Here is a 22,055-nt window from a genome sequence, read left to right as displayed (position 1 = left end):
CCCTTCCAGGCCTACCTGAGACTCTATTTATACTCCTGTCAGCCAGAAAGCCCTTCCCTCAGCCAAGACTCAAGAGATGCTTGAAATACAGGAAACTTTCCCTTTTCTACACTAGGACACTGGGAGGGAAAGGACAACTTTGGAATTTTTTTTAATATTTTTTTTTTATTTCAAGAAAATAGGTTCTGTGGTTCCTGCCATAGGATCATTCAGCTGCTATTAAAAACTAATATCTTGAACATACAGAATGCTGACTTTTCCTACATTTCAACAGTTAAGCAGTATTCTATACTTAAAGACTACTACTATTTTTGTAAAAGGTGATCTGTTATATTTGCCTACCTGATTTGTATTCTCAGATACCAAGACACAACTTCAGCAGTCGGTACAAGTCACGTTTCAGCCTGGTTTAAATGTATGATACTGAACAGCATCTATACCTGCTATTTTTGGAAAAAAATTATTTTGGATTATTCTAACTTTGCATAAAATTGGCTGAAAGAATCATTAATCTTTTTAATTAAAGCCACTTACATGTTAACTGCATTTTCTTATAGTAAAACATTATATTCTGCAATGTAAATTCAAGGTAAATGTTACCACAGGGGGCTTTTTTATATTTTTCAAGCATGAATTACAGATACGATGTTTCGAGGTCCTATTTATATCATTTGTCCTTAAACAGAATTTCTAGTGTGAGTGACACATGCTGTATTTGGTACAGTACTTGTGTGAACAAGTGGAATAGACCTTTTTTAATGAACAGCAGACGTTTCCATTTTTTTAAAACAGCATTTTTCTAATGAGTCTGTCAAGGGTATTTTTGTTGCTTTTGACTTTAAATTTAAACACTGCATTTTTCAACTTTTTAAGCACGCTGATGAGGTGACACTTGACAGCAGAGGCCTGTCAGCAAGTCCTGTCAGAACCCATCCTGTCCAGTCAACCAAAGTTTGTTTGAGTGCAGCCAAATCACATTCTGTATTTGTCAGTGCTAAAGATTTATCAGGTAAAACATGTCGTAATCTTTGTCTAGCTGCTCATGACATGTGGGTTTAAGTTACAGCTGAGGAAAAATGGTGTATTAACTGAAATGTGTGTAATGTGCTTTGAAAATGAGGTTTTAGAAGCACATAATTTATTGATTGTAGGGATGGAAGTAAGTATATATATGAATTATAACATGGGTTGATCTCTTCAAAGGGGAATAAAATGCACTACCAGTAGAGGGAACTGAACTCTGAAGCTAGTTTGGGATTTCTCAGTGAAGATCTGCATGATCTGCTCGTGATGTGTAGATAAACCAGTCAGTCTGCTGGAGAGACGGTGGCATTCTCCTCTCAGCCCTGAGAATATTTGGAATAAGTAGAGGGTTTTTTCCCAATCGCTGTTGGGGTTTTTTTAACTTAGGTTACAATTTATCATCAAATCTGCACTATTTTTACACTGCCGATGAGAAGAAAGTCAGGGGTGTTGAAAATGCTAGAAGAATGGGATGTAAACAGCCGTTCCTCTTCTGCAGTGTAAGTCACACAGAGAAGTAGCTAATTTGTTCTGTGGAGCTTGAGCTTAATTTTGTTCTGCCAAAACTGACTGCCACAGTGAGTAAACTGCTACTGGATGTTGTGTGTTAGAATCGTGGGCAACGGACTGCTTTTGTAGAATTGTGGTAAGAATCTGGTGAGCCAAATCCACATGTTCATGTGTTTTGGTTTTGGGGTTTTTTTGTATAGCTGTTGCTGGAAGGTTTGTTCTGAGAGACTGGCTTCCCCTTCTGGGCTGGCTGCAGGGATGAGGCTGCTTAGGGCTGTGAGCACAAAGCCAGGGAACTTGCTTTGCCAGGTTTGAAATATATCGGGCCCTTTCTTACTTCCTGTCGAGGGACTGTTGTGCTCATGTAAAATGTCGGGTGCCTTCGCAGCCCCAGCTGGGATCCCCAGTTCACAGCTCCAGGTGATGCCGTCTCCAGGGGAGCTACCACTGCTGCTTGCCTGGGGGAGCAAAGCAGGTCGTTGCCCAGTGTGTTTCTTACGCGGCTCTGCTGCCGGTGGTTGGGACCACTGCTCTAGACGCTCCCGAGGCCTCTTCTCACCCCCCTGCAAGGTCCGAGGTATGATGTGAATTACTGTTTCGGAGACGTTACAGAGACGGGTTCTTTTGACCACTCTTCACAGGATCAATACTCCAGTCTTGTAGAAATTATTTCCTTCCCCCCCCGCCACTTCCTGCTCTTGCTCAGGCTGCAGCCCATGAAACATGAAAAATGTAAAATACAGTTTGATCCAGCTTTGGGCGAGGCCAGGACGCTGTTAGGTGACTCAGGGGGAAGGTATGCTGCTGTTCCCTCCGCACCAGACAGCTCACCTCAGCCCTGCTCAGAGACCGTCTCTGTGGCGTCTCCTGACCACATCTTCTATAGCCACCTCCCAGGAACCTTCCCCCTGTCAGCCTACTTAGGCCGGTAAATTTAGTGACCGCGTAGTTATGGCCGCCCTTATGTCAGAAAAGCATTTGTGAGGAGGGAGGAGAAAAGCTCTGCAGGACATAGACTCTAGATCAGCGGACTGATAAATACCATTCCTTTTCACAGCAGCCTTAGCAGTACATCTGTTTGTTCTACCAAACATTTTGGTATGGCATTGAGCATCTTTTTTAACTGCCACAGATAAATATTGTAAATTTAATATATTATAGGTAAAACTAGACAAATGTACATTTGACTTTCCATAGCTGACAGATGAGGATGAATCTACCAAGTATTTTGAGTGCCTTTCTACCTTCATAATGACTGAGAGCTTTAACTAAAGCACCTCATCACCTAGTCAGATGTTTATCTGAAAACGTTAAAGGGTTGATTCCTTTGCAAAATTTTGTTTCAAGATCATGTCAGCTACTTTCCCCTCAAAAAGGTGCTAAGCCTAATATTGCATTTTAACCTTGGACTTTCACCCCATGATTAATGTGAATATTTATTTCAATGTGTCCCTCTTACTGGGTTTTACTTTATCCAGTCTTTAGTTGTTTTTGAGAGATGTCACATCACGGTTTTTTGCTGTTGCTTTTCATGATGAATGTTTAATTATGAACAGTGACTTTTGTAGATTTCAATTATACAGTACACAGTTGAGTTTCAGAGGATTTAATTTCTCGGTGTAAAGAGTTTTGTAATGGTGCTTTGTACAGTATGTATTCTAATTTTTTTTGCACATAGTTTCAGTTTCCCTGAACTGATTTATTTGTACCAAATTTTTGTGTTGTACTGAAGTCCAGAGCACACAAGCCGTTTTAAAATTCCTGTTCTACAACACTACATCTGTACTGAACTTCTGGTGCGTTTAAACTGGCTGCATTGATGGAAGTAAAAGCTTTGCTTCTATACCATAAGTATGATCGTACAGCTTCATGTAGCATGCTCCAATGGCTTCGGATTTTACACCGCACCGTACAGTTAACAGGTGCCATTTGTTGTACTTTACACTATGTAGTAGGTTTCTGGCTCTTCTACATCCTCAGAGCTTTGTCTGTAGTTGTAATTAGTTTATACAAGTGTAATTACTCCCCCACAAACTGACAGTTCTTAGTTTATCATTTCCATTGTATTTATTACAGAGTGTTTTAGCATCGGTGTCATTGTATTTTCACCCAGCTGTTACATGAGCTTTAACAAAAAATCTGTATAAAATGGTTTTTAAGTACTTAATGTATGTACCCATGCAGAAGTTGAGCAATAAATTGTATGCTGTTTGCACTGTCACAGCATCAATGGTTTTAAAAGTTTTACATTTTTCTTAAATAACAACTTCAAAATGTAATAATGTAATTTTTAATTAACTCAAGTTTGTTTCAGGAGAAAATGCTTAAAACTTGGTGTCTTTCTGCGTGCTGTTACCTACAATAAGGACTGGGGTGAATGTTCTCATCAAGCAAAAAAGGGCTTTACTTCTGGCTTTCATGTCTGGGCAAGGCCTTTTATCTCAGCGTTGGAGAACGGATGTCTCCTCTCACAATTCAGCAAAGCTAAACCATCTTAAGGGAAGAAAAAAGGTAAACAAATTTGGTAAATACTTTTGTTAAAATTTGGTCAACTTATCTGGTAAATATTGTCCCTGAGCCAGGCTCAGTTGAAGTCTTTATCTTACAGCAGCTCCCTGGAAAGGGTCGTCAGTCAGGCTGTGGGCATCTGTCTCTGGTGGTGATTTTTAGCTGGGTGTAGTTTGGTTTTGGATGTGAGGGATTTCAACCCCTAACTACTAGCTGGTTTGTTTAATCGGAAGCATCTCCAGCTGCTGGGGGCTTTTTTTTTTTCTTTTTTTTCCCCCAAAGCATGAGTCTTAATTCACTGAGTGTGCTGCAAGTTCCGTAACGGGCACCAGCTCATGGCAAGCACATACACAACAGTGCACGTGTGGGATTGTACCACATCTCACCCGGGCAGCTGGAAGCAAGAACTCTTCTACTACAGCCTGTTCTAAATTACACTTCAGTTCACCCTTGTTACCAAGATAAACTAATTAAAAATTGCAATTTTGTCAAGCAGAGGAGAATATATCAGTAATGGGCTTTGCTAATGATCAGCGTGGTTTTATGTAATCTGCTCTTGGTTTAAATACTCATCCCTCTGTGTTTGCATCTCACAGGGCTCGTAACAAGTGGCTGCTGAAATGTCAATTTTCTACTAAGCCAGGGTAGTGTTTACAGCACATGATGATTCTGCAAAGGTAGGTGTAGAGCCTGTTGTCAGCTCCTACGCTGCTGAGGCAGACCTTACAACCTGAAGTAAGGTAAAAGTGGAATGTTGGAATTTTTAATCGCTATTTACTCTAGCCTCACACTGACAAAACTAATCTGCTTTTCCCTTGAAACAGCTAAAGAGGGTTCTAAAAAGTGCCCTTGCAAAACTTTTGTCCCAATAAAACATGATTGATACTGCTTGTCCATTTGTACATAACATTTATGTGACTCCCTAAATTGCAAACGTAGTTTTGTGTAGCACAAGTAGCCCTCCCTCCCTTAATATATTTAAATTACTGATTGTTATGTCAGGTTTATTGCAGGTGTTCTCTAACTTGTCCTTTCACAGGAAACTTGTACCACTGATGTTCTTTTAAAGACCATGTTGTTCTTTGTGAACTTTCCAATCCAGTAATTTCTGGCTAATGGTCTTAATGTGGTTCTTCAACTCCAGCCACAATAGAATCAGCACAGGCACAGAGGAGGTTTAGCATTCACCTGCTCCCCTAGGGCACGCTGCCTCCATCCCCCTTCCTTTGTGGAGCTCAACATTATCTCAGCCTTCTAAAAAGGTAGAAAGTAGTTTACAAACTTTATTGGTGATTATAAAAGTGCCATGTAGACTGCAGATAGCAGCAGCTACACCTCAGACACAGCACCATGACAAACAAGATAGTTCAGAGAACAGCCACACACCATCTTCCTGTGAGAGCAGCTCTCAAAGATGCTCCTCATCTGAGCCAGTGACCACCTCGGAGATGTCTACTGTACATCCTACATGAAAGGGCTTTTGCTATACTGAAAGGAAGCCAGCTGAAGTCTGGATTTCAGCCTGTCTGCTTCTAGTTCTTGAAAAAAGGTGTCATCATCACTTTGCATTATTGCTGCTTGCAGCTGCTGAATTTCCTTTTCCATCCTTGATCGCAGTTCTCTTTTTGTTTTCTGTAGCATCTAAAGAAAATACAGACATTAGCCACAGCACTTAAAAAGAAAAGACATTTACACAGTTACAGACACTTACTTGCGCTCGTGCTTTCTCTCTGGTTTGGATTTCTTGGCGTTCTTGGGATAAAGCTTCTGCGAGCATGGAAAACTAAGCACAACACGTGTTTGAGTTGAACCAAAGACAGGAAAGACTTGTCATGTCAGGAGTGTTAAGTGTCTTTGCAGATGAAGCTTTACCTGATCTTTGTAATAGTTCTCCATAGACTCCAGCTCATTTTGATGCTCTCTCCTTTGCTCAGCACGTTTCTCTTGAGCATATGCTCTCAGGTCCTTCAGTCTTTGCTTCTGAATTTCTAAGCCTTCTTCAAATAAGTTTTTAAATATCTGCCAGCAATGAAGAAAAGCAAGCCTCAAACTCTCCCAGAAATGTTTAAGTATAGATTTACATTTTTCACTCCTTTCTCTCCTGCTGGAACAGTAATCACTGCCCATGAACAAGTACACAGGGACATGTCTAGCAATGACCTGAGCTCTACTTGTGTTACTCATTTAGCTGAAATTCTGACGGATAACATAGATTTTTCATGTCAGTTTAGCCGCATGACTAAGGGGCTGGAACAGCAAATGTATGTTACATTTATAAAAATCATTTCAGGCAAGCCAGTGTCTCTGGACAGGCGCTGTGATTCACAACCCACCCTGCATTCTGCCATCTAACCTCAGGACCACCTCCCAGATTTCCAAGAGCAGGAAATCCAGCCTGCACTCAGGCTTTCCATTTACACCGCAGAACACGGACAGCCACAGTGCAGCCCGAGGCAAACAGTTCTCAAATCACTAATACTGGATTACGCACCAAACTGCTACGACTTCAAAGGTGAGAATTGTGTACCTGCTCTTGCAGCATGTCCTAACTGCTTGCTTTCCTTAGCTCTGATGTCCAGCCCTAATTAGAGATCATATCTGTCAAAAAGTCCACGTTTAACCAACATGACTGAATAACAAAGCTGTCTGTTGGATCAGTTTCCTTAACTGAAGATTTAGATTGTTTTCTTTGGATAGTAACTATAGGAACAACTTCTTAATCCTACTGTTTCTGAAAACTCATTTCCCCAATTCCTCATGTTACCAGCCCTGTTTTTCCATACTGATACTTCACCCTTTCCCTCCTTCTCTTAACCCCATAAAGCATCCTGTCTTCTTTTACGGTGGCTTGCCCCAAACTGTATTAGTGGTTCCAAAGAAGGAACATTTTCATCTGTGGCCTTGATTGACCAGCCACTTACTCCTGCCTTCAGTGTGCTGTTCACTTAATGGTACAAGTAGAGCGTGAGTTATTTGAACTACTGGACTATGGATCCTCAGCACTGGGGTCCAAACAAAGAAGAATTCCACACTTGCACAGCAAGACATCTTGTACTTACCCTTTCCTCCCGTGTCCGAGCCCACATCATCTTGGCACGCAGCTGAACCCGGTAATCTTCGTAATATTTCCTGGCTCGAGCAACTTGCTGGCGTTTCTCTCTCACTTTATTTTGAGCCCATTTCTGTCGGCTGATACGTTGCCTAAATTCTTGCTAAAAGAAGAACAGTAGCTGTGAGACCACCAGGCTTCCAAGAGATACTGCTGCAGGCAAAGCTTTGCTAATCATTGCTGAATAGGTAGGGTCCTTTGACAAGGACCGTCTCCCTTCCCCAGTTTTACACTGTTTATGGTTTAAAGCCCTGGTCACCACCGATTTAGCAAAGTGGTGCCATCAAGAGCACTGTATAATTAAGGAGTCAGCAGTGCTAGGGCATTGGTGTTTTTACCAGGAGCCTGAAGTTTCTCCTCCTTGCACACTCCTAGAATTTGTTTGCACTTCTAAAGTGACAGTGCAGTGTAATACTGATACTCCACTCCTGTGACCTCAGCAGCCGCACAGCAGATTACGTGACATTTGAGGGCATGTCAAGAGACATGTAACTGTTGTGAGACAGAAAGCCCCTTCCTGGCCATGGGCCGGGGAATGTGCATTCTAGCTGGTTCAACACGGCATTTTTGTATTACATAACAAACGTCCTTCACAGCACGTACCAGTCTCCTGTTATGCTCTTGCTCTTTTTTCATAATTGCAACTAGAAGCTCATGCTTCTTCAGGGCTTGCTGAACCTGGAGGTTTAGAAAAACAAGTTACTTCCAGCATTCTGCAGGACAGGCAGCTGTGTGTAGGAGCTTTCAACACTGCCCCTCTGCTGTGTTTTGGGGTTTATATTGAGAGTTACCACGCGTAAGTTAATTAAATTTTGTATCTCATAACTAACTTTGTAACTAAAAGACTGTTCAGATATAGCACTTGAAACTACAGAATGCTTTTAAAAAAGCAATAGCATCCTAGGCAGTACTAGATAAACTGCATTTAAAAAATGATCATTGTATGCAAGTGGCTGAAAAAGGTTGAACCCTCCTATCTAGGTGTGTACATCCCTATTTAACTGACCAAGCTCAGCCACACATCGTTCCTGCGTGGGCACGTACCCTCTCCATGCTGCATACAAGGAGTCAGGATGGGCTTACTGTGCCATACGAACTGCTGCCTGCTCCCCGTTCTGTCAGAGGCACTGCTCCTGCGGACGCCCCAAAGGTAAGAATGAGAATACTCACTTCGTTTTGGAGTTTTGGTCTACTTCTGCCAGAAGCTGCCTTAAGCTGTTCAGTATGTGCAAGCTGCTGCTGCCACATTTTTTTCATAGTATGGTGGGAAATACGCAAGTGGGGAAACTCTTCCAGTAGCTGCAATAGGAGGTCATCGTCTCTTACTGTCACTAGGTAGGTAAAGACATTACGTAAAGACAGATGTAAGCCATAAATTCCTGGAGAATACATGTAGTGGTAAATTCTTTCAGACAGTGTCGGCCAAAGTGATGAAATAGTTTAGATTGAACCCTATATAAAACTACCATGCTGTTGTTGTGATGTCAGGCTAAACCCAGCAGGACATAACATCGCTGTCAGTACTGCAGTGGAGAAAGTAATCCTCGGGTTTTGTGGCTTGGGTTTTTCTTCTGCTGAAGAATTGCTTTTTATAGCTGAGGTGTGATCTCCCTCCCACCACCACTTCCAAGACAGACAGGTGTCCCCTTCTTCCTTCAAATGGTTCTGACCATCACTAATTGGAGATTTCTTTATCTGTCTCTCACTGGTTGCAGCAACTTAAAATAACACTACTCCAGCAGTAGTAATGACAGGTCCAGGTCAAGTAAACAGGTATGTAATAAACTGGTTTGCAACCAGCTCATTCCCATTACATCTTTGATCTTTCTAGCATGAAAGAGTGATGGGGAGATAAAACAAGTGGGTATTAACCAAGTACGAGCCCTTTAAACACTGAAAGAAGGCACTGCCACTGGTCCGACACACAAGCACGCACAATGCCACTTACCAGAACTGAGCCCACAGTTTGTGCATTTTCTGCTCCTGGAGCATCACTTGCTCAGCAGAACCCGTGGCAGTGTTACCACCACCATGGCAGGGTCTTGGAAGGAAGATGATAACAACTGATAGACCCTGCTCTGTTCCCTGTACGTGGCTCAGCACCAGCCCATTCAGCCTGAAGGCCCAATTTTAAATCTGATAACATGGTCAGGAAAAAAAAAGCACACACACACAAAACCCCCAAGAAATAAAGATAACTGAGCTCAGGCTATAGCGGAGCAAGCACAGGAGCAGCAGTAATGGAAACAAGCCTCTAAAATAATCCAGGGGATTTTAAGGAGGTAGCAAATGGGTCAGCTTTGATTGAGCATTGGTGGTTTACATTTACTTATCTATCCTAACAGAAACCCAGACATATAGAGGTCATGAGAAGGGGAAAATGCTACAGCTGACTGGTATATGTTGGACTGATGCCTTTATTCTTGGAGTTCAACACATGCTTTCAAAAGATGCCAGTTTTCCACCAAGTATAGTTTTGCAGTTCTTACTTGGAGCTGCTTTCTTTGGCTTCACAGTCCCTCGTTTTGGAATCCACTGGCTGTATTTGGGATTCCAAGGTGTGGTTTTTCTAGAATAAACTTTCACTGGCTGAGGCATTTTTGGAGGTTCTTGAAAGATGTTTTCTTTGTATTCTTGTTCCTTAGGAGCAGATGTAAAACAGATGGAGAACAGGTATGAGAAAGGAAAGACTGATAGATCACATAGTTTGGACATCAGAACTTAAATGTCTTTGAAACTTTAGAATGAGAACTTGGACATAGTGCATTGGATTCTCCAGGCAGCCAGAATTTACCCACTGCAGGTCAGGGTTCACATAGAGGTTAAATCCCACATTGTGTAACTCGGCTCGTTTGCAGTCCTTGGCACCACTGATGGACTGCTGCCGCAAAGGCTGTGACCAAGGCCAGTGCAGCCTGCGTTGGTCTGACACTGGTGTCTCAGAGCTTTTCAGCTGAGGTCCTTTATGTTCCAGCAGTATGTCCAAAAGTAGCAAAAACCGCTTTGCCAGATTCATAACAGAGAATCAACCCAACGTTTAGAGTGGTTGAAGATGACCATGACAATATTAAGCAGGTTGCCTGCAGTGTACCGGGACTCCAAGCCTAGTAACATAGCTGTGTGAGGTGCCCAGCTGGGGAGAAGTTCAGGACAGTCTGTGGAAGCTGTCTACTTGTTCACTTCACTTTAATTCTGTACATCTGAGTGTCTTGAAGTTACCACTTCATGTGAAAAGCACAGTGCTAAGTTACCCATAAGAACAGGTATTAAGAATAATACACAGAAGTGCTGAAATCTCGAAATCTGCTTGTCCCTGGGTTCTACCTATCTCAGAAGCTGTCCTTCCGTTTACTCCTTTAGGAATATACGGTGCTGTAACGATCACGCTGCAAGTCATGGAGGTTTTGTACCCAAAAGACATATTCAGTGTCTGGACAGATCATCTAGACAAATTTAAAACAAAAACCAGAAAACAAAACACAACACAATTCATCACTCAGTGCATCACATACCAGTTCCTTGATGATTTCTCTGAGTTTGCAAAGTCTAAGCCTTTTCCTAGCTTCAGAAATTCTTAGTTCGTCTTCATAAGCTTGAGCAACTATCTAGAAAATAAAAATAAGACAACTTTTCAGAGAAAATATTCAGTCCGTATGACCACCTCATCAACTTGGTCTGTGTATGGGTCAGAGCAGCTTCTTCCACTTCCAACTCTTTTTTGCAGAGTCCAGGCTTTAACCTGTTCCTCGGCAGTCCGCAGGTACCATAGTACAACACTACTGAAGTAGGTCTATGGCCCCGTTAGGGAAGAGCACCAGTTTTAACACTTTAGTGTAACTCTTGGTGAGAACGACCAATACATCTAACCTAGAAATTACCTTTGCTCTTTTTGTTCTTTCATCCCTTTCTTTTTGCAGCTGGCTGTGTATGTTCCTTATTTGGCCTGTTTCATTACTGCAAAGTTCATCTTGCAGCTCAGAAGAGAGCTGATACTGAGAGGAGGGTGAGGATGGAGAAAGAGATCGTGGCCTGCTTGGGTACCTTAGGTGAGGCGTGTCTGCAAGGAAAGGTGATTCATTGAGTATCTGACTTGAAACAAAAAACCCTCCAGCCAAACATAAGGGAGAAGAGCCTCCAAAAACCTACACAGCATGGGAGTCAAAACGTTTAGCACAAATGAAGTCAAAAAAGCTAAAGCCATTGCCTTTAGAATTCTCTCTGCCCCAGATCACAAATTTTGGGGCTTATATAATAGTAGAGGTGCCAGGAGGTATTCCGGATGGGGAAGGGAAGTACAGGTGGTTATTTAATCATACTGCCACCCACACCGCACACTGTTTGTCCGACAGCTCGTACACCTCGTGAGCTCAGGACACAACCTGCAGGGAGTGCACTGTCAAGAGGCCTTGACAGTCGGGTCAGTGAGCTAGTACTCTGCTCCTGCCCCCACCTTCTGCACCTTTCCTACTGTGGCTGTGTTCGCCTCGTATTTTCAGTAAAGTTTTACCATAGCTATTCAAGTGTTAAATGGGAACTTGAATGTTATTGTTATTGTTGCTCAGGTTTGGATCTCAGACCAGATATAAACAAACTAACAATACAAAACTTGCTAACTAACTGTAATAGTTCAAGTGAGAAGGATTTTTTTAACATATTCCTTTCCATCCTAATATTTAACTGGCATAAGGATTTTTACCTGGCTCAGCTTTCCTTCGGCGATAATCCATGACACTGTCACTGTGCTGAGACAGGCTGTCCTCATCTGTCAGCTCTTCTCTGGTGTGCCCGCCCAAAGCTCTCTCTAACATCTATTGGATAGATTCGGCAGAGGATCAGGTTCGGTAGTTCATTCAAAATCTAGAACTGTCTCAGGTCAGGTGTTAGCTGCAGATTTCCTTTTCATCAGTATTTATTTTATATTGCGGTTCTCTCCACTGTCATTACTAAAGATGAGCTTGCTCAGATACAAACAATAGATTTCACTTACTAAATCGAGTTCGTTAAACCCACGAGAGAGTTTTTCTGACACTTCACGAAGCTCTTGCTTGGATAGCTTTTCCTTTGCTCTTCTGTGGGAAGGAGACTCTTCAAGTGATTCTGTGCTAGAATTTTCATATCTGCTAAAATGGAAAACAGATTTCATTTCTGTTCTGAAAACTCGAAGCATCACCTCGTGCAATTTGTTTACTTGTGTGAGCACATTTTTATAGGATTAAGTAGAAGCTGAATGTCTAAATACCTATATTTAAGACAATGCATATATATGTCAGGAGAAACAGCAAATCTTTCTGTCAAAATTAATCTTTCACTCTCATGCAGCCAAGGAGGAAGAGATCCTATTTTAAGGAGAGAGGGTGCTGGTGGCCGAGTGTATGAGAGTGCTAGCTTGGCTCAGCATCAAAAAAATGAACTTGCCTTTTCTTTCTAGGCAGCTGTCTAGGTTCAGGTCTTGGAGTTTGAGCTACTTCTTCAGCAGGTAGTGAGAGTTCTTGATATGAAGAGGAAGCAGATAAAGTCCCATATACCCAGGGAACCTGGGAAAAAAGGTAAGAGTAAATTAAGATTTTTACTAAGGTCTTCACAGTAAAGCTCAGAAATACCAAAGATCATTTGATTGGAGCAATCCTCCAACAGCTTTTGTAGCAGAACCGTCTCAAACCCAAGGATTTCAGCGAGAGGGCACTGAGCAGGAGTATGTCCACGTCCCTGGCTGAAGGTAGAGTGCTTTAGAGAATTAGATGTTTAAATAAATAGACTAGCAAGATCAGTGAAAAGATCACCTACAGCTAAACCACTGAATCAGAAGGACAAGGTCTAGGTTAAGTTATGAGTATCCTTCGTAGTACCTCGTTAGCCTGGGACTAATACCCAGTCATGTGAGCTGAACCTCACCGAGCATGGATGGAGCTGCAGTGCGCAGCAGATGGGTGTCCTCAGGCCGTGTAGTTCTGTTTATTTGGAGCTGGAGTGATGCAGGGCTGGCATGCATAGACTTGCAAATACACCAAGGGACATGAGTTTTAAACAGAGACAATGTTTAAAACAGACAGTGTAGAGGTAAAGGCTGTTGGAACTACTGGAACAAACAAAGTCTGCGAGTACCTCTTGTGGTTGTAGAAGGCAAAAAAAGGTGTTTCCCAGAGCAAGAAGCTTCCTATACAGACATGTTTCTACAAGCACAGAATGGTATCTGCTGATCAATTGGTGGCTTTTGCATTATTCAGCCTTTGTAAAACTAAGAACAATGCAAGGAAATAAAGAATATAGCCAGGCAGTTCAGTGAGCTTTAGGCAGGGAGGAAAATCTGAATTTTACTGGAGCCTGAACACCAAAATTCTTACTAATTTAAAATACTGGTACACTTCAGAGAAGGGACTCTTGTGTTTTACACATCTTTGAGCAAACAGCTCAGGAAAGAAGTGACATGACTTATAAACTGTATGTAGTCAGTCTAACACCACTGCACCAGAGTGTACATGGAAGAAAGGTTTGAAAAAAGCCCAGATGTGCCACAAGGAAATCCAAAAATATTGTCTGAACTTCCACAAATAAGGTAACATCTACCTTTGCCACACTGTCCTCAGCATCATTTGATTCCCCCGGGTCTGCCCCTGCAGAAGCAAATGACAGGTAAGCATTAGCTGATGGCACAGGCTGTACTGTGCCTACTGATGTGGGGAACAAGTGAAAGAAGATGTGATCCAGGGCCTTTGGATCCACATTTTTCAAAGAACAGAATGACAAAGCAACTGTGGTTACACCGTTGTGACCTTTTTTTTGATAATTTCTCAAGTTGTGAATGTTCAGTGTCATGGGAACGCTATGGGAACGAGAAAGGTAAGCTGTGTTTCCCAGGCAACAGAGAAAATAAGCACTGAAAACCAGCTGAAAACGCTTTCTACAACAGCAGTTAATGGCTTTTCCCTAGAGCTGAGACTGGCTTGTTTGATCCCTGTTGCTCTGCTCAGAATAAGCTCAGCCATGGGAGTTACATGCTAGAAGAGATTTCTGTAGTATAAGGCCCCTCTTAACTGGATTAACTTAAGAAAGAAGTTGAAATGGGGACACAGATTATTTTTCTCCAGCATGGTGAACATCTTATGAGTAGCCTATTTTTGTTCTCTGTAAAACAGATAGAAATAGGAACTTGTGACTGAACTAAAAAAAAAAAGCACTATTAGTTTCAAAACCATGTTTCTTGTAGTGCCAATAACTGTAACATTTGGCACTTAAGAGTTACCCTATAGGAAGCAAAATTCTCTTACCAGGGATTTTCTTTGATGGAGCAAGACTACCAGAAACATCTTCAGGCTTTTGTGCAAGTGACTTTTCAAGCTGAAATAAAAAGCAACACGTCTTCTATAAAGTCACAGGAGAGTATTGACAGGAAGGTCATACATTAGGGTCATCTGCATATGGAAACCAATGCTAATTTTATAGATAAATAGAAATACACTATAGTTATTTTGTTTACTGTAAACTGTGCAATACATTGATTATGGAGATCTGTATGGGTACGATAAACACATCCTCAAATTAACTTCCTCTCTGGACACCTGGTGAAGAATGAATCCATGATCCGAAATTCTTTGAACTGAAGATAAGATCTGACTCGTTCAGAAGTGTTCTTCAGAGAGCAACTACTCTCATTCCGCAAGTACACTAGGTGGTTTTAAATGAAAGCAGTATTGATTACTAAAAAAAGTAAAGGATAGGTTTTTACTTACAGTAGGAATTTTCTCTCCCCGACTGTTAACGGAAGCTGCCAAGTGGCTGTCTGAGCTCTGGTAATCTCTCCAGCCAGGGCAATGAGGGCTGGCTCCCGAAGGCTGGAATGGCGGTAGCAGAGGAGTAGCTTGCTGTACGGGCTCCCCTAGGTTTGTGGCACTGGCACTCAGACTCTCTTTTTGAGGTTCAGTAGTATGAACAGACTCCAGTGATCCTTAAGAGACAAACAGGAAGAACTTGAAGTATTACCTGCAAAGCAGAATGTTAGCTTCATATATTCTCCATATGTATTAGATGGAAGTATCTCAGTATCTTACATTAGCTGCCGTCTTTGGATGGCGAGGAACAGTACTGTAACTTTTTACACCTCAGGATGTTTCTTTTCTTCTGTTCAGAGGAACATACTGCAGCCCCTTCCAGCATCATTTCTTTACTACGAGCACCAAGCTCTTCTCTATATATGCACGTATATGAATATACTGCTCTCAAACCGCACGGGTGCAGCTACATGCATGCACAGTAAATAGCTTCAGAGTTGCTGATATTTTCCCCACAGTCATTTTAGAGACATGCAGGGGAATGCCTGCTCATGTGCAGGAATTCTATGCGATGACACAGCCACAGTCAGCAGAGACCAGGGACAACTGGAGACAATGGCTGCCACCTATCAGAAGGGTTCACCTGATACACGGTCTGTCCATACCTGTCCTTAGGAACAGTGTGGATGCCCCCTTGAGAACGTGATTTTGGATGCTAGGACTTTTTACTTCTACAAGGACTTCCACAAGGACCTTCTACTTCTAGTATTTTGCTTGTTGAACCACAAAAGGGAAAAACCTAGCTGATGCTGAATCCCAGGTGGGCAGAAATACACCAGAGAACAGAGTTTGTATACTCTGGAGAGGCTAAAATACAAAATCTCTGAAAATTATACATTTAAAATATAGCTCAAGTGTTTCCATCCATGACTAAGGTTCTCCTCTACACTACCTTAGTACCTGACAGCCAATCTACCCGATCTGGACTAGGGTATCAGAAGAATGAATACTCACCATCTTCCTTTTCTCTTTCAGAGAACTCCCTAGGTAATGCTGCAATAGTCTCTGAGGTTTTAGATTCTTCTGCCCCCTTATCCTTTTCTGCTGGTAATAATTCAGGCAACTGGAATTCTAGAAGTGTTAAATTAAGAGCTATAAAGTACCTTGCTATGAACTGTTCAGATGGACTGTTCTCGTGTTGGGTATGTGAATAACTTGGTGTCAAAATAGGTCTGTTAAATTCCTACTTGTATTCAATAAAAATTTCATCATTCATAGTATTTCTTTATGCTTCTATTTGGAGAGGGTAGTCCCCAGTAAGAACAGGAATACTCTTGCAGGAAAATAGGAAATAGGAATGGACGCCATTTAGTCTGGACATTATTTGTTCCAGAGCAACCCATAACGTCTTTAAGTGGCAGACACTCCTAACAAGTCTTCCTTAAGACTGAACTTACTAGTCTTTTTACAGTCTTAAATAATACATTTTACACTACAATAAATGAAATAAATTAAGGCCCTCAGAATTCTCTTATTCTACTGAACAAAACAAAAGGCCTTTGTAGGGAGAGCGGGATCAGAAGTTGAACAACAAACCTTTACCCAGGTGCTGCAGCTCAGGATTCATGAAAAGCAGTGTCTGGGATACTCCAAGAAATGTTAAGTTCGACAAGATCGACTGCAGGTATGTCTGCTTATTGTGGATTGGGTTTTTGGGGGTGTGTGGAGATTTTGTAAAATAAGAGTTTAAAACCAAGTATTTGTGTGAAAGAAAACTTTTAAAGAAGAAACAACAAAAAAGCCTAGACATGTCTTAGGTTTTTTTCACCCAAACTCACCTTCCTCTCTCTTGGAAAACACATGAGCAGTATCTCCAAGTTTAATTAAATCACTGTTAGATTCTGATTCATCTATATCACCAGATGGAAAAAGAGATTCTGACTGGGACCTAAGAGGAACATAAAGCCGTAAGCTATTTACTCTCAAAATCTTTGCCCCTTCAATCCACAAGATGGAGCAGCAGAAGAGTGGCAACCCCACATCAGCAGCTGGCTGAAGAGAAGAGCTTCCGAACTTAGAGATAAATTTAATACAGTTTAACAAACATACAGTAATTTAGAACTGAGACAAAGTTTTCAGCTTGTTTCATTCCACACAAAGTAAACTGAGGGGTAACAAAATGCCACCAGCACTCTTCAAGAGAAAAAATGTTCTGGATCTGATTTTAGCCCTCTTGCTGCTTGACTACAGAGTCACCTCACATTCCACTTGACGTGTGTAATCAGTATGTTTCCTACTTGCATACAATTAAAAACCCACTAGTTTCTCTACAGACACACAGTCAATCACTGTGTCAATGCAAATAGTCACAATCATTCTTACCCTTCAGCTGATGAGAGCACTGGCGGTCGCCTCGGTTGCCCAGCATTGCTTTCCAGCTGCTCCCCAGATGCAATTTGAATTTCATTATGGGACAGCACAGTTGCCTCATCTGTTAATAACGAAGAGGCAATTATTTCAGGAGAACAACTTCTACCTATTAATTGGTATTTCTCCCAATATCATCAGACCAGTTTAAGTGTAATAACACTATAATGATGATACATGAAACGATGACACGTAATTGCCTCCCCTTCAGGGGAGGGGGAACAACATTTACGCTAAGTTTTGTAAAGCAATACAACTACATATACCCTGTGGTTTCAATTAGAAATAACCCCTTTCCTCTCCCTCAAAAGAATTAAATCCTGTGTTTACAACTAGAAAATTGGAGCCACTAACAGCTAGTGGGCAGCAGCACTGGCAGTCTGAGGGGAGGGAAAAGCAGAAGCACAGGCACTGCAAATGGCTCCGGCCCTCTTTCTGCCATTCGCAGTGAAACAGGACAGGAGACAATTGTTTCAGCCACCTAGTGCTCTCCCCTTTACCCACAGGGTGAACAGCCAGCAACAACAGTTCTTATCAGCTTTAAATCAGAAGACCAGTACTCGGTCTGCAGCAACATGATGCCTCCGAAGGGCTGAGAAGCTTCTCTTCCCCGTTCAGCATTTTCCTCAGAACCCCTGCTATGGATCTGCTCCCAACACCCACTTCACAGGAAAGCTCCAGACATCCCCGTTTGTCTCCTAGTAAGTAAAACCAATGTTTGCTCATTGCTCCAGTTGAAGTCAGCATTTCCCTCCCTGAATCCTAGCTATAAATCATCTGACTTACAAGTTGAAAAGCAACACACTAACCGAGGGTGAATTGTCTGGAGCAGACTTCGGCCATAAGAATGAAGCACACAGATTATGTTCTCCAATTCTTGACTTTTAACAAGTGTGGGGGAAAATAAATTATCTCTTTTTATCATTATTGTTTATGAAAATATTCAGTTTGGCCACTGACATTTCCTCCTCTCACGGTCAGTTTTAGTCTTTCTCCTCTTCTGCATTGTCAAGGTTATAAATAAGGCAAAACCACCAAACAAATCCTTGCTACGCTGGAAACACCTTAGGTATCCCAAAGGAAGGCTTCACAAAGCTTACATCTTCCAGTGGTTATCCTTCCTTATGGCTGCTAGCAAAGAGAACAGCAAAGAAAGTTTGTACCTATTATAGGAGCTGTATTCCATCCACAAACATCAAGAACTATGTTTGTGAGAACCTATCAGAGCCCTCAGCCAGCTAACTTGATAGCGGACAAACAGAAAAAGCCAGCTGTCCTAACTAGGACGTCTGTGTACTCACCTCCATTCTGTGAAGCAGATTCACTGGCTTCCTCAGTAAGATACTCTAACAAGCCATCAAATATTTCGAGGAGGTTTCTGATAGATTCCCTTTCTCCTTTCACGATGTTCTCACCTTAAGAGAAGGTACTGCCACAGATTAGTAATTAGGACTTCACAGAAGAAAAGTTATGAAAAAAGGAGTTTTCTGGAGAAGAGTGCTTGGAGATTCTCAAGAAGGTGTCAGCTCAGAAGACAACTGGTCACTCATTTATGGCTACATATATAAGCTTAAGGTATCCTAACAGTTTCCTAAAGTTGCATATTTTCTGTTCTAATAAGTGGAAGTTTATTGATGCTATAAGCTGCTTTCACAAAAAAGGAAGATACTTTCAGAGATAGTTAATATTGAATCTTTATTTATATTTTCTTATACACACTAGCTACAGCATGAAGCAAGTCTGCAGGCTGGCAGGCAGGATTACAGCTACCAGCCACACTGTACGGGTACCAACAGAACGTGATGCCTCAGATCAAGGAAGCAGCTTTCCTTCTTTGCAGGCTGCGCTGTGCGAGACTATACACATGAACGCTGCTATCTGTGTACAAAGGACTGACACCACAGGGCTCAACTCTTCACTCAACACCTTTTTAAAGCTTTAACTGTACACAGAAAAATACTGAGCCAGTAACAGACTTCACATGACACTTCAGCAGACAAGTATGACTGATTGCTAACTTTAACATCTCTTACGGGTCTGTGTCATACCAGACGGCTCTTATTTATTCTCTGCTTGCAGTTTGAGTTTGTAGCCTGAGGTCCAAGGTAAGGGTTCAGTGTTTTGATGACATTCTCTACAGGAAAAAGACCTTTCGTGCAAGTATAAAAGTAAGCTTTATAAGAACCATATGCTATAAAATGTTTAAACGAAACCACACAGGTATTCGGCAGTGTCTCCATTAAAATGAGAACTTACCAGTGATGTGTGACAAGCTGATCTGCAAATAGTCCAAAGCCAGGGAGTCTATTACAGCTTGTACATTATGTGCATCATCCTCCTGGCTTCTAGGCGTAGCTATAAGATCTATTTAAAATAAATCAGAGATTTTAGACTACCTAAAGGGACATCTTTTTGCAGATATTTTGACTAAACTACTTAAACTTTCACTCACAACTTAATATTTTTTCGGTACCTTGTGTACTTGGCAAAAAGCCCAAATATCCTACGGTCATATGAAATCTTGTATAAATACTGAGTGCAAACTCAGAACACCCCAGGAAGATGTGAGCATCTTATCAGCTGTGGAATTAAAGTCAAGAATAGAGGCTACTAAAGTATTTTGCCTCCTTCACTCCCAGCACACACATCTAGTTCAGATCTTCACGTTGGAATCGCAGTTTGTCTTAAGGTCTCTTCTTCCCCTCTCAGCGATTAGTTGGACTGAGATGCATTCAGCTTAATTGGGACCAACAGTATTTTCAGTTCTGGGCTTATATTTAACAGGACTTCCACCACCGAGAGCTGCCCTTTTACCTCTTGCAGTTATCTTCTGCAAGCAGCAGTCCCGACACTTCCCAAACACACCCGTTTGCCATAAAGCAAGGAAATATATAATTGTACAGCCTTTGCTGGTTGTTGTCACTGAAGTCAAATGGAGCTGGGTTAAAACCAGAGCAAAATCACAGCTTAGCTCCTAGCAGACTATAAGGATCAAGCATTTTAGGAGAACAGGCTTCATTAAGAGAATGAGGCAATTCACAACCATAAGGAGTACTGTGCCCACATATGCCTTTGAAGGCCTAATTTACCACAGAAAAAGTTTTGCTGTACCTACACCTGTGAACTCCCCTCACAGCTGCCATTCGTAGCAGTCAAAAAAAAAAATTGCCCAGTATTACTTAGACCTTCTTAAAGAATTACAATCTAATGTGTTAGTCTTAGGAAGGATATAAATACTTTTAAAACCCTGCATCTGTAATAAGTTTTGCAAATTTCAATTTCTTCATTACAAAATACACAGAGACCAAAGAAAAACAGCAGGTTTAGAAATTATCCTTCCCACCTGGTACTTTTTCTCCCAAGATTGCCTCATAAAGATGAACAAACACATCAGCACCACATTCAGAGAGATGCTTTATGTGCTGGTTTATGTGACAGCTTCTTAAAAGATCATTGGCAACATCGATCCAATCTAGTAAGAAGCAAAACATATTAATGTCAGAAGTGCAAGACACGGAAATAAAGACATGGTTAGTTACAGTGAAAGATGGAACCCATTCAAGTGTCTGACCCCACCATAAGGTGGTCAATCCCCATCATGCTCTCCCCATCATACAAAATATCAAACATGCTGTTGCCTCCTCTTTTGTGCCCCATTTGTTTTTGACAGAAGCATGGACAGATAATGAGGAACGATACACACCCGCAACTTGTTCAAGTACAGTCATAGCACAACTGGACTTGAGGGCTGCAGGGTACCAAAGTGCCACAGGCCGGGCAGATTCATTTTTTCTTCCACATAAAGGAAGGTGAATTTTGTTTTGGCCATGTAGCCAGGAATTCCAAACCTTGAAAAACTTCATAAAAAATAAGCTTTGATACATCTTGCATCCAGAATCTGAAATGACATCTACTTTTTTGTATATAAGAGCTTCTCTCAAAAATCCAGTTCCTTTAACACTCTTGGGTAACACCACCACCACTACCAGTAGAGGTATTCTTCATGAAAGCTAAACTCCAGGACTACTTTTATTAGTTTGCTGTTTAGTGATTACAGGAACACAGAGCTGGTCCCACCAACTTCCTGCTCTAGCAAGCTCCATGAGGAGTGTGTGTGAAGAGCCTGATTGTCCCAAAGCTTTGAGTCTTGAATTCGAAGTGCTTTAAGTACAGGTACAGTACAGTACATCCTTTAGATCATCTTTATCAGCCAACACAGACACCAACTTGGAAGAACAAAGTCTGTTAGTCTGTGAGCTCTTAAGGTTGGGTTTCCCCCATGTGTTGCTTTTGCAAACAAAACAGTATTTTAACGAGTATCATCAAGCACTTTAAGTTACTGAGTAAAGGATAAGTTATCCTTGTAAGGAAAAAAAGGCCTGCAGTTACTACAACTGAAACCAACTTGTAGTTTTTACTCTTCTGTACCCAAGAAGCATTACTTTCCCATCCCTTTAACATTTCATAACCTCAGGTGCACAGAAGGTTAAAGAAGCATCTCCTACATTTCAGGCTGATTTGGCTTAGGAAACTTCAGTTACTGTTCACCTCCAGCTTCACCAATTCAAGTATCGCGGGGCGGGGGGGCAAAGACAAGGACGGTGTAACGTAAAGAGCTTAAACAGTCACAACATAAGAAAAAGACACCGTCACAGAAAATAAAATGCAGGGTGTCAGCGATGCGAGCAGCAGGAGGCCGCTCCGCTCCGCTC

General features: G+C 41.7%; 1 protein-coding gene across 1 annotated transcript; it reads right to left on the bottom strand.

Annotated features, from left to right (window-relative positions):
• Positions 1–5,505: 5,505 nt before the first annotated feature.
• On the bottom strand, positions 5,506–20,815 carry CEP95 (centrosomal protein 95kDa; the record flags this gene model as incomplete). The annotated part of the gene is made up of 21 exons (XM_010139584.1): positions 5,506–5,682; positions 5,753–5,824; positions 5,914–6,060; positions 7,101–7,253; positions 7,754–7,828; positions 8,321–8,481; positions 9,640–9,790; positions 10,663–10,755; positions 11,029–11,207; positions 11,847–11,958; positions 12,138–12,267; positions 12,566–12,684; positions 13,715–13,761; positions 14,416–14,485; positions 14,878–15,092; positions 15,931–16,047; positions 16,755–16,864; positions 17,299–17,407; positions 18,645–18,758; positions 19,600–19,707; positions 20,687–20,815. Coding segments are annotated over 21 exons (2,588 nt in total), but the record flags the coding sequence as incomplete, so codon positions are not given.
• Between the last annotated feature and the right edge of the window lie 1,240 nt (positions 20,816–22,055).

Source organism: Buceros rhinoceros, unplaced genomic scaffold (assembly GCF_000710305.1).
Source record: "Buceros rhinoceros silvestris isolate BGI_N320 unplaced genomic scaffold, ASM71030v1 scaffold46317, whole genome shotgun sequence".
Classification (NCBI taxonomy): Eukaryota; Metazoa; Chordata; class Aves; order Bucerotiformes; family Bucerotidae; genus Buceros; species Buceros rhinoceros.
Note: the sequence above shows the minus strand (reverse complement) of the source record. Positions and strands in the feature narration are given on the sequence as shown.